The sequence below is a fragment of the Phalacrocorax carbo genome, chromosome 3 (assembly GCF_963921805.1).
Source record: "Phalacrocorax carbo chromosome 3, bPhaCar2.1, whole genome shotgun sequence".
Lineage (NCBI taxonomy): Eukaryota > Metazoa > Chordata > Aves > Suliformes > Phalacrocoracidae > Phalacrocorax > Phalacrocorax carbo.
The window spans coordinates 102,738,556-102,751,132 of NC_087515.1; the positions used below are offsets into that span (position 1 = coordinate 102,738,556).

Genomic DNA, 12,577 nt, shown 5'->3' on the forward strand with positions numbered 1-12,577 from the left:
TAATTACTGTCACTGAGCTACAACATCGCATGAGTTCCTTCCTAGTTCCATCCCCGATATTTTTGAGAATACTTGGATATTAGGGCTTGGTACAACGGGGCCTGTGTGTGCCATGTGACTCTGTCATGCTTCCTTTAAGATCTATACTCTAAATGCACGTCAGCTAACACAACAGGACTAGCTTAGGAGCACTATAATTAACTGCTGGTACAGTTCAATAGGAGATTATTATCCATAATTCCCAAGATGAGAGAAAGCATGTAGCCAGGCCATGCTGAAACATACAGTTTACAAACTAAATTAGTCAAGAGCCTCTCCTGAAGGCAACTCCTGTAGCAGAAAATTGATTTCTTATTAGTTTTACATGACTGTGCTTTCGCTAGTGAAGGATACACCAAGGCTAGCATTTCAATAAAGTGGTGAATAACCAAAAGTCTATCTAAACGCAGATATCTCTTGAGTCATTACTTTTTCTACAGATACTGGCATTAGATCATAAAATTCAGTTTTATGTACTGGGGATAAGTAACGTGCAGGTTGTGAGTCAATGCCCCAGAAAGCATCAGCAACACCGTCAAAAGGAATCTCCTTTCTTCTGAAAAAGTGCAATCAGACGGCTGACATTAACCCACAAGTTCACATCAGGAGTGTGCTCTTAGAGTAAATACCCTGCTCAAAGTCACCTACCTACTTGGTTTGCAGAATGGTGCAGTCTTGGAGTGCACAAACTGGATGCCTTTCAGATTAAGTCAACCATGAAGTGGCACTTCAGGAGTCCACCAAATGTTTCTAGCGACTAACAGGCACTCTACCCGAACAAAACCCTCTAAAAATACATTCTGTAGGGATATAGGATCCCCTGCATCAGCTATTTTCCTCTACAGAGCCGTTTCTATTGGGCCACATTGCATGCTAAAGCAGACATAACCTTCATTAGTACAGTCAAGATTTAAGTAAGGGAAGGATCAGGTTTTATGCAAATGATTAAAAAAAATCATTCAGATTTAAAAGAACATTGGAGAAGAAAGAAATGTCTCTTTTTTTAAAAAAAAAAAAAAAACAACTTACTTATAGCAGTTAACTGATAACTACTAGACCACAATCAGTAATATTTCAAGGACAAAATTATCATCTTCAAAATTTTTACATAGTCAAGTTCACCCTCTCCAATCTCTTTAGGGTCTGCAAACTTCTACTGAAATCAGCTGAGCTGTGTATGTGACTACATATTTCAGCGCATAGTTAGGTATGCTTAATCTTACAAAAATTAATCAGAGGCTAAGTTCCTGAACTAGGTCCTGAATGGAAATATTTTTATTATAAAGCTATAAACTGTATGTCAGAGTGATTAAGCATGTCTTTAAACATATAAGACACTTAGCTCATTGCTCGTCATAGAAAATTTTTGTTAAACTTAGGGGGCTATTCTTTTGTGCAAAACTATTTTGGAAAAAGTTTTTTAAAAATAGACTTTGGTGGCTACTTTGAATCCCTCATACAAAATTTAATTTTTCAATTGACTTCCAAAGTTGTATTATCTAAATAAAGACTATACAACCCAGCCTTTACTGGCTGTGTCTTTAGTAGTAAATGAATGCACTGAAGATTGTTCTTTGGATCTAGCACCCTACCAGAAAAGGACTGTTACCCCAGACTACACACGGAATGGACCCCTGGCCCATGCTAACTATTGAAGTGCTCAGGGAAGTTGTTTGGGAGAATGGTAGATAACAGAGGCCAGTGCAATGGCCAGGACCATTCTCACTGTTTAACAATACGGCTGGTCAAATTTGCATATCTTGGGATGTTAAATTTACAGGTATTAGCATAGCCATTGAATAACCATTAACTGACCAAGACCTACTGATTGGTAGGTCCCAGAATAACAGTGCTCCAGACACTTTCCTATAACAAAACAGACTTTGAGGTGTTACCATAAATGGAAATTCCTTTAGGACATTTTTTTTTCAGTGAATTTATTTGCAGAAATTCAGATTAGTGAAGGCTTTGATCTTCAGTGGAAAGTAGTTGACCCTGAAAAATGGTTGAAATTATAATGCTGAGCACTTAGTTCCCAGAGCTTACATTCTGCAATATCCCCCACAGAAATGTCAGAATATGTACATAAAGTTGAACAGTCTCAAATATACAACGCAATTCCCATGTCTTTGAGCAAACACTAACCTTCTGTTCCATAAGTAATGTGTTTGTAGGGATTGCTGCAAATGCCTTGTAGCTTGTCTTGATCTTGTACTGCTAAAATGGTAAACCAGAAAGCAGGAAGAGACATAAAACAGGGTGGGGGAGAGAGAGGGGAAAGGTACAACAGAATGAAAGACAATTCCAATTGTCTTGCAGACACGTTGCAACAACACAATGCCTATGTATCACCTAGGTTTTTTAATGTCCTGCTGTCTGCAGCAGTGAATATTGGTGATTATGAGATAACAGGCTGAGCAGCATGCTGTACTTTGGGTCGTTCTTTTGTCACTTTTTTCTTTTCTTTATATCTCATAAAAGTCTTGATTGATGACAGCAGAGGGGCCAAAATTTTAATTCAGATAAGAGAAACTTATATCATCCTTGCACCTCTCTTGAAATATTGTAGGATGCCACCATTTAATTCTTTCTAGACATGTTACTATGTTTGCTCTCAACTTTACTTATACTTCTTAGTCAGAAGTTGGAGACTGACAGACATTCAAGAAGTCAGTAATCATAATAATCATATTGAATGAACAGTCTGACAAAGCAGATGAATGCAAACACCGGAAATGCACTTTTTTTTTCGGGGGGTGGTAGTGATTTATGAGAGATTTAGTGATTCTAACTTGGATGTCTGCCATCTAATTGTTTCAGTCAAAACTAATGCCTTTTATAGTCATAGGCATTTCTGCGGAACAATTTGTCTCATCCCAAAATAGGCACCTAGAAAGGTAAAATAAAATCATCTTGTACATATACCATATTCTCTTCATTAGGTGTAATATAATTGCCCAAGCTGTGTTTGGATATCTAACTTTCAAATGTCAAAAGTTATGTGGGTTGAATCTTGCCCTTTGAACATTTAGACAGCAACACTGCTATAAATGTGTGTAAGTTCATATATATATTTGCGTATATACAAAATCTATATGCAGATAAGACATAAAATATTGCTCACTGAAGTGGATGGAAGACCAAAATTCCAAATATTAAAATTGGCATATCCACAAAATGTTTCCTTGTTTGCTTATAATTGATATTCAGTCAAGAAAATTATATAATTGAACATGTAAATGAAGTGCAATGTCTTCACTAGCCCATGGGCTTCTACATATGATGAGATGGGCATCTTACATGACAAGAATACTGTGACCACTTTGAAGTTAGTTGTACTGGTATATGAACTAAACAAAGACATGTCAAGCTGTTAAAGTGTAAAAGTTTCTAAACTGCTTTAATGTGCTTTAATCACTTCCAGATGCTGTAGGACCTGTGAGCAATGTGCTATTGTTACAGCATCTGAGATGAGTAGAAGTCTTTCAGTTTCTCATCTATATGAATATGATTCTCGACAGTTTAGTTCGCATTACTTAAAATTGTTCTTCGATGCCTAAATACATTTAATAATCTTGTTCATAGGAATCTAGCAGTATTTAGCCATGGACATAGCCATGGACAGTTAGGTCTGCTGGCCAGCACCATGATCCAGTCAGAAGGAAACCAACTGCAATATCAAACCTTGGGAAAATATCAGGCTGGGGAGTTTTGGGGAAATATCATACTTTTCTTGCTGAAATGACCACCTAGGGCACCCAGAGGGCATTGCAAATTGTGCTAGACACATACCTGTAAAGCATTAAAATCAGTGACTAACCATGAGAGTGTAGAGCTCCCCATGGGGAATATTTCCTGCTTTGTGGTATGTTTTGCAGCTGTGCTGAGCTCTGTGGTGCTACAGTTAGTTTGTTCCGTAGCTGTTTGGGGTAGATCTACATGCATTCCTGTGCTACATCGAAATAGGAAAAATCAAAGCATAAGTAGGAATGATACCCCACCAAACCACTGCAAAGAATTTTCAAACAACAGCCAGAAGGTTTTATTCTAATCTGTTACAGCAGAATCAGCAATTTTATCTGTCTCCACTCCATCCTACTGTTTCTTTTGCTGTATTAGGTCCATCAGGACACTGTAAAAGTGTCTGTAAAGTCCAGGGAGAGAGGGGTTTTATTTCCTGTGGTCACCTACAGTTCACACTGATCTGCGGATTTATGTTTATATTCACTTTGCAAAACAGTCATATCTTTAAATCATTTATGAGCATAAAGAGAAATATATAAAGCATGGGAAAGCACATGTGTTTGTATATGCAAATGCAAACAGTTAAATAAGTTCATAGGTTATTCTTTGACTTGCATGAATTGGTGCATACATAGGCATAGACATATAAAAGCTCTCCATTAAAGAATCCTTTTTGCATGATTGCTTTGATATCATGCTATGAAATAGTTTTATGTGAATATTGAAAAGTACATCTAATGTCAAAATTCCAGTTTAATAGGTGGTGGTTTAATATATGTCTTAACGTTGCTTCAACCACTGTTGAAGCAACATCAAGGTTGCAAAATCATACATGCCAAAGCCAAGCAATTCTAGATGTTGTGCTTTTCCCTTGATATTCACCTAGCCCATCCATCCATGCAAAAATTTTGTCATGCAGCAACAGTCATCAGATGGCGCAACCTGCTTTTTGTCTAGATCTGAAGTCGAGCTGATTGTTACTAAAGAAACCTAAATGCTGCCTAGGATGTTAATGTTATCTCTCTTCAATCTTTTCCTTTTTTCTCTGGAAATATACTGAGATTTGAGTCTGGAGTGTTATCAGAAAGACTGGTACCATTAACACATCAGCAACTTCATTGAGCTGTGCTGTAAACAAGGTATGGAAATAAATGAAAGCAGGAGGAAAGGGGGGTGTTGAATGCACACTATCATTAACAGTAAATGAAGTCTCAGCCTCACGTTTTAAAGCCACAAGAGAACTTTCTTGCACTGAACACCCAGCTGCATTTGATTTAGAGATTTCAGATCTTCCACATCCCCAGTGGAGCCAGCTTAGTCTTCATGATTAAAAATTGCACCAGACTAATGGTCCGAGTCTGTTAAACTGGTGGACACTCTCTCAGTCTCAGTGGGGTAGTGGGGCAGTTTCAAAAGTGCCACCATATCACCTGGTAAAGCAGAATTAGCAGGAAAAGGGACAGTAGGGAGGACAGAAAGGGTCTAATAAATTCTGCAGATATAAACCCAGGCAATAGCTCTGTGTCACAAGCAGAGAATTTCCTTACCACCAGAGACTCTCACAGGGCACGTTGCACTGACTAGCAGAAACTGCAACTGCTTTGCAATCTGCAGGCTCAGTCGTGCCTTCCAGTTTTGTCTCAGGGGCTTTTTTCTTGGAATTTCTACAATTTCATTTATCTTTTTGTTTCATTAAGTAACACTGACAGGGTGTAGCGACACTGTACAGCTGTGTTTGGCACAAAGGTTCCTCTTGGGTTGTTTGGGTTTTTAAAAGAACCATTCATGACAAATGCTGCTTTGTGCTGATTTAAACCTCTCATTTTCAATTAACATTTTCCAAGCAGTTCAGGTCACCCCTGCCATGGCCAAGCTGTTAGGAACACATCTGACACAACTTGATCTGGCAGACCAGGCTGTAATTTTGTGCTGTGAACAAATAAATCAATAAGCTATGATAGCCTTTCTGTGATGGGCAGAGCTCAGATATCAGCAAGAGGAGGCACAAAGGAACTATGGAGTGCAAATATAAGATAAAAGAGGCTGGAAGGCTTCTGCAGCTCTAATGTCTTCCACCACCAGCTCTTGCTCTTTGCATAGCAGTTCCTTTTGGTTTGACCTACCTGCTGCATGTTTTTTGATCAGCTTTTCTTTCCTTCCCCTTCCCATTCCTGAGATTTATCTTTAGGTTTACAGTATGACTGGCTTCCAAGCACTCCTGCAGCAATCAACATCACTGCTTATTCTCACTCTGCTGGGACTCTCCCGCCTTTGGGTGGATGACCAACAGCAGGACCTTGGCCAATCCATCATCAAGTGTGAGACTTTCATATTTGCAGTAGCCCACGTGTAGGAAGCTTGGCTTTTTTTTCCCCTTGACCTCTGTCTAGCACAACAAGATGAGAGGTGTACCAATGAAAGGGAAGAAGCAGGAGACTGTCCTTGTCTTCCCTCACTGGCTGTTGGCCACATAGCCCTTGCTCAGGCTTAGCTCAGCTGTGCCTCTAGGCTGGTCCCAGAGAGCTGCAGAACTGCTGGGGTGAGTGCAGCCTTCTGGGGAGTGGGAAGGACAGGTGGGATGGAGTGCTTGGGAAACAGCCACTGAACAGCCAGTTCACATCAATCAGATTAAGCTGCTTCTAGCTCAGCCCTGCACCTAAGACCACCATACCTCTATTACTTTAATTGCAATACATGTGGATTTAAGTTAGTATGGGGTGTATAGAACATGTTTTATGGTTTATTTTTGGCACACCAGTGTCTTAAGTAAGCTTCAAAAATAAGTACACCAAATGTATATACAAGCCACTGGACACAAATCTATCTTCAGTAGTATCTCCTCCCACTCATGAATAAAGCGTTTTATTTTTATGCTAAAGGATTCCTACAGCATTTTCCCCTATAATAAAGAGCACATTGCTAGCAATTCAATAAGGCAAGATTTAGTGTTTGCTATCTTCACTATCAGTACAAAAACAGTTCCTTTTTAAACAGTTTTTCCACAGCTCATTTATTTTACTAGCATTGTGCAACACAGATGTGACTTTCCTACAGGGACAAAGAACAATTAGAAAATAAGCATGCACCAAGGGTACCTTGGGTTTGATGTTTTCGTGGTCAGGAGGCAGGGAAAAAGATTGTGGTGAAGTCAGCTCTCTGGATCTTGATGGCAGTGTGCCTGGTGGCTTGTCTGAGACAGGAGATCTGCATTTTACCACCAGTGAGGTGGCAGATTGTTCAGGTCTTGGAGAGGAGGAATTAGACCTATAATTTGTGTGCACCGATGAAGAATTAAGCTGCAGTGGATGGGAATTAATATTACCAGATTGTGGAACCGGTAGTGTAAAATAAGGCTGTGAATGATACCACTGCTTTGAGACACTTGAAGGGGTAGGAGAGGAGACACTCATCTCCTGAACAGATGTTTGGGATGAATCTGATTTAGAACTAGAAGCTGAATGCAAAAGACTTGGGGAAGGAGATGAGTGGTTTTCTAGGGTGGGGGAAAATACACTACTAAGACTGGTAGAAGAAAGCAAAGGATATGACCGGCAGGTAAAGATGGGTGAGTAAGTGTGTACTCTTTGAGACTTCTGAGGTACCCAGGACCTGGAGGCAGCATACTGCAGCCCTTCTGGAGAAGGAGAGGTAGGGTGTGAGAGGGAAAAGGGTGCTGGGGCATGCAGAGGAGGCAGTGTAGACTGCAAACCTGGAGAGGCAACTGATTTCCTATGGGAGGAGACAGGGGATGACAGAGGACTTCGGAAATCTGGAGAAAGCGTTCTGACTGGAAAGTGCTTTTTAGGAGAAAGGGATCTCGCTCTAGAGGTGGGATGAGGCTTGGAGGGTAAAGGTGGATGCCGAGCCCATCCTGAAAGATAATATTCCTCTCTGCTGGGAGAATCTGGCCTTATAGGAGGACTTGAAACAGATTTGTTGGGGGTTGGGGGAGTTGTTTTGGACTTTTGATCTATTGCAAGTGTTGAGGAACAAAGGGAGTTAGGACAAAACGTGGGACAAGAAGCAGGGGAAAGTGGTCTTTGCTGAGAAGAGCCTGATCTCAAAATAGCAGTTAAGAGGGTAAGTCTAGTTGGCAGAGGGGATCTGACTCCTGACTTTGCTAAATTTCCCCTAGATGACATTTGTGTGCAAGGCTCATTTATACTACATATGGTTGAAGAGGAGCCATAAAGAGAGGGTGGAGACAAAGGTTTAGGGGTAGGAGATAATGAATGTGTTCTTATATGCACAGGGACAGGAGATAAAACATTCAATCTTTTGGAAGAACTGGGGGATAAAAGCTGAGCTGAAGATCCTTGAATTTCAGCTGAACATGGAGGATCAGGGGAAAGACTCAGGCTCTTTGCTGGAATGGAGTATGTGGTAAAGTCTCCCATTCTGCAAACACAGCCAGGGGTATAGAGACTTGTTTTTTGCAGGTTATCATAAATTCGAGGAGTGGAGTAACAACTATCTGATGCAGAAGAAGATATTTTAGACATGGAGGGGGGTGAACTATGGGAAGCAGACTGAAAGTAGGGAGATGAATCTTGCTTAGAAAACCCGGTTGCTGACTGACAGTTGTTACGGGAGTCTTCCAGCGAAGAGGCTTGATTCAGGTTAACCTTGGCACCACACACTACTTTCTGATTAGTTGGAGAAATTAAGTGGACAGCAGGTGGTTTAGAGGAAAGATGATCAGAGGTGGAAAGAGTAGAAATTAACTGGAGAAAAAAGAAAAACAGAAATGTTAATATAGGTGGAACCTGTGGAACTGTTAAGCACCCCACATTTCAGTCCTATGGTCATGCATATAGTGTTTCCCTCAGTACTGCTCTGTGGGTTAAAAGCACAGGGCTGTCAAACTCAGGGATACAGCCTGATGGATACAGCTCTCAGGGGAGGTGACTGAATGCAGACAAGTTGTGATTTACTTTATTTTTACGAGACCTCAGTTTTGTTGACATAAACAAGCTTCAAGGCTACAGTATTTTTCATTTTAGGTAAAACTCAAGACAGTTGTGCCATCAGCATCCAGAATCATATGATGTCATTCATATTACACAAATGCAACAGAAAGTGAGAAAATTGCAATATTGTCCCATCTCACTTTACCAGTTCAGTGGAAAGTAGCCTTTCTGTAAATGAGATGCAAGTCAAGTACTCATTTTCACATTCAGTAAACAACACCTTCTCCAGCACTGTGATTTCAGAACAAGAAATTTGCTCAGAACTACTTAAATCAGACATAGTTTGGTTTTCACTTTTCCTGTCATTCACAGAGCAGTGCATTTGTCAGTTTCCAGGCATGTAAGAGTCCTTATCCCCTTCTCCACAGTCTTACAATACACTAATAAACCAGTAATGAGCTCTTTCATGAGATCCTTTTTTCTTAGGTCTATTCTAATTAGGATTTGTCAAAACTAATTAGAGCATACAAGTATATTATCAACCTTTTATACAGTTTTATGCTTCGAAAGAAAGAAATTCTCTCAAAATCTTCCAAGTTATTATAATACTGAAATTAAAAACTGGGATATACACAATATGAATAAAATAAATCAGGATGAAATAGTGAGCCAAGTCAGCTGTAAAGCCAAAAGGCTACAAATTATCACCTAACTTTTGACTGAGCAGTTTGAAAGCAGGGAAATCGACTTTAATCCCTACAAACTTCATCTAAATATAAGAACACCTATTGTCGAATACACTGAAAAGATTAAGCAGTTCTATAAACGACAATTATAGCATCCAGTTTCTACCTACACAACATGCACATGGCTTTGGCTCAGTTTATGAATTCTATTTTTTAATCCGTATAACTTCCCCATAAGAGAGAGGAATTATTATTATTATTATATCATATAGTACTGATACGTCACAAAACAAAAATAAGTACAAAACATATAATTTTCAAGTGAGAGCTTGAAGAAGCGTGCTGGAAGAAGCTGTGACAGGAGAGCAAGACTTACAGGCTTTAAAAGGCTAAACTATACCTAATATGCTAAATATGGGCTAAATATGCACAGCAGAATCCTATCAGCCTGTATAACAAAAGAAAGTGATCTCTTCTTGCTAAATTATACCAAACAAATAGCAAGCCCTGTAAACTGAAGATATTTTCTGTATAAGATACCATCAGAAAAGCCTGGATTTATAGAAATAAACACTGATCATTAGAATGCCTTTACAACCACACTAACTTCCCCTTATTTTATATGAGTGTTGAGATGCCCCATTTCGAAGTGGAAAGCCAATGGATGTATACAGTGCAAATGTTAGAATGTAAAAATTAATGCCCATGATACCATGTATCCTATTGGATTAAGAAATTATGACTCTCATTAAAAAACCTGCTAATTAGGAATAAGAAAAAATACTGGAAATTGAGAATAATTTACCAATAATTAAGCATTATGAAAAATTGTTGCTAAGTATGTCACAAAACAGAAAATCATTTAACAGGTTAAAAAGCAGCATGGTAATATATCTGATAATTTGGAGAAGCCTGATGAATTTAATAATGAGTTGATCAACTACCAAAACAAAACTGGCAAATAAAATCTCTGTATTTCAAAATAGAATAGATAAATTTCCCTTACAAAGACAACAGATTAAAACAAAATGAGGAACAAATATGAAACTCCGTAATAAAGAGCAAGATGGGCAATGACTTCTAATTAGTTAAAACTTAATAAGAAAGATTTATAAGCAGCTAGGAAAATGTTCATGGTAACAGATGCAACTCTTTTTGCAGGTAACTCCTGCAAGTATGATAAAGATATTTTGCTGTAGTCTTCTGGTTTGAACACCACTGAACATTTATACGCTGAGCTAACTGAGCTATTATTCCAGTTTTCTGAAAAGATTTTGCTATTGTATACAGTGTTAACTACATCTATAGATTATCACCCTCTTATTTACAGGATCAGAGAATCATATAAAAGTTGGTTGGAAGTGGCTCCTTGAGGTCATCTAGTCCAGCCTCCTACTCAAAACAGGGCTCTCACCAACACCAGCAGATCAGGTCAGCTGCGGCTGTGTCTCACCACCTCTCTAAAGCCCCTAACGGAGGTGACTCCAGCAACCCCTGGCAGCCTGTGTCAGCACTGCACCACCTCCCAGTGAGGAAGCTTCTTCAGATGTCCAGCTGGGATCTCCCACACTTCAATTTGCAGCTATTGCTGTCTCGCCACTGCAGAGAAGAGTTTGGCTCTGTCATCTCTGTAACTGCCTTTCAGGTAGTTGTGGGCTGTTCCTAGATACCTTCTTGACTGCCTCTTGGTGGGAATCAATAAAGCTAGTGTGCCCCAGCCCCGGCTTTGTGCTGGACTCCTATTCCATTCCCTTCTTAACATCTCTTTTGAATTTGGTGGTGAGGGACCACCAAACTGAGCATGGTTTTACAGGTGCAGCCTCACCAGTGCCAGTAGATGAGAAATAACAACTTCCATTGATCAGTTCAATTTCTCTACTGGTTTAAGACACTCCTGTAGTTGTACTAGATTAGTGTAGATGAAGTGAGTGACAGAAGTAGATTTGTGTTCCTTTGGTCTGTGATTCAACTGCAAGCCTTATTCTCTTCTCAGGAGCACCTCAGATATACATTTCCCAAAAACATATAAAGGAGGTTGAAATAGGTGGCAAGGTTACCTTGGCATGAAGGGATCAAGGAACTTGCAAAAGATCTTGTTGCCTCATAGATGATGATCCCAGAAATATCAAAGAGGTCTTAATCTTAGTATTGAGTCTTGCCCCGGAGACCTTCTGCATGTTTGAAATGGCAAAGCCAAGCTGGACACAAGGCAAGTGGGCTTTCTGGCAAGATCACATTGTTTTGGAAGGGCAAAAAAAATGTGGTTACTTATACCAGCACGGCCCTGAGAGATGTGCTGGTCAAATAGGAAAAGGGAAAGAGTGTGTCAAATGGAGAGCCCAAAAAGCAGAAATCATATCTGAGAAAGGATGTGGCTTGATGAAGACTTGGTCTTGGAGGCAGTTAACTATGCTTTGATCTCATTAGAATTTGATTATAGACAGGAAAAAATAGAGTAAATTACCTACCACAGCCTGCAACCTGAAAGCCAAAAAGAAGCACTGAAGACTCTGGAAAACTTGACAAAATCTCTGGGAACAGCACAGTAAGTCATCCTGCAAGCTGAGACCCAATTAATAGAGGTGTCATTCAGAACAGTCCAGTTTCTCCCAACAAGACAAGTGCATTCTTCCTGGTCATGGCAGGAACTTGTAGGGACCCTTGACAGAGTTGCCTGGAAAAGCTAAACCAGATGACAGGCACCAGCCAGAGGAATGCCAAGTGACTGACTAGCTAAAAAAGCCTTCTGGCTATTGATCCCCCCCAGTGAATCAAGAAGTTTTTCCAACCTGAGCTAATGTCCTGGCATTCAGGGGAGCAGACACATCCCCCACACTCCAAAGGGTGCAATGCCAAGGACAGGAATCAGTTTGCTTCTCTCTCTCATAACTAGACTCTCTTTAACATTTAAAAAATAAAAAGCACAGTTCACCAAAAAGTTCTAAATATGACCAGAAAACCAGAATCGCTGATTTTTTTAAAACTATTTTTTCAGGCTTTGAATATGGCATAGCATTTTCCAACATCAGTCAGGACCTTGACACCTCAAAGAACAATAGAAGCTTCCACCTTTTCAATGCTTTTTCTTTTTTTTTTTTTTTTCTTTAATATAAAAAAAGTGAGAAATGAATGAAGCTGAGGGAGCCCTCTGGTTCAGTTAAAGTGATCCTCTGTACTACACAATAGTCCCCAATGCTG

The 12,577-nt window shown here is 39.7% G+C and overlaps 1 protein-coding gene across 5 annotated transcripts in view; it reads right to left on the reverse strand.

The window, feature by feature from the left end:
• Window positions 1–12,577, reverse strand: part of MLIP (muscular LMNA interacting protein) — a 115,755-nt gene that overhangs the window by 50,546 nt on the left and 52,632 nt on the right. For all 5 annotated transcript variants that reach the window (XM_064447899.1, XM_064447898.1, XM_064447900.1 and 2 more), the window contains exons 4-5: window positions 6,879–8,507; window positions 2,185–2,256 (exon numbers count right to left, since the gene is read on the reverse strand). In XM_064447899.1, coding sequence (XP_064303969.1) covers window positions 2,185–2,256; window positions 6,879–8,507 — 1,701 coding nt within the window. The remainder of the gene's footprint in view (window positions 1–2,184; window positions 2,257–6,878; window positions 8,508–12,577) is intronic.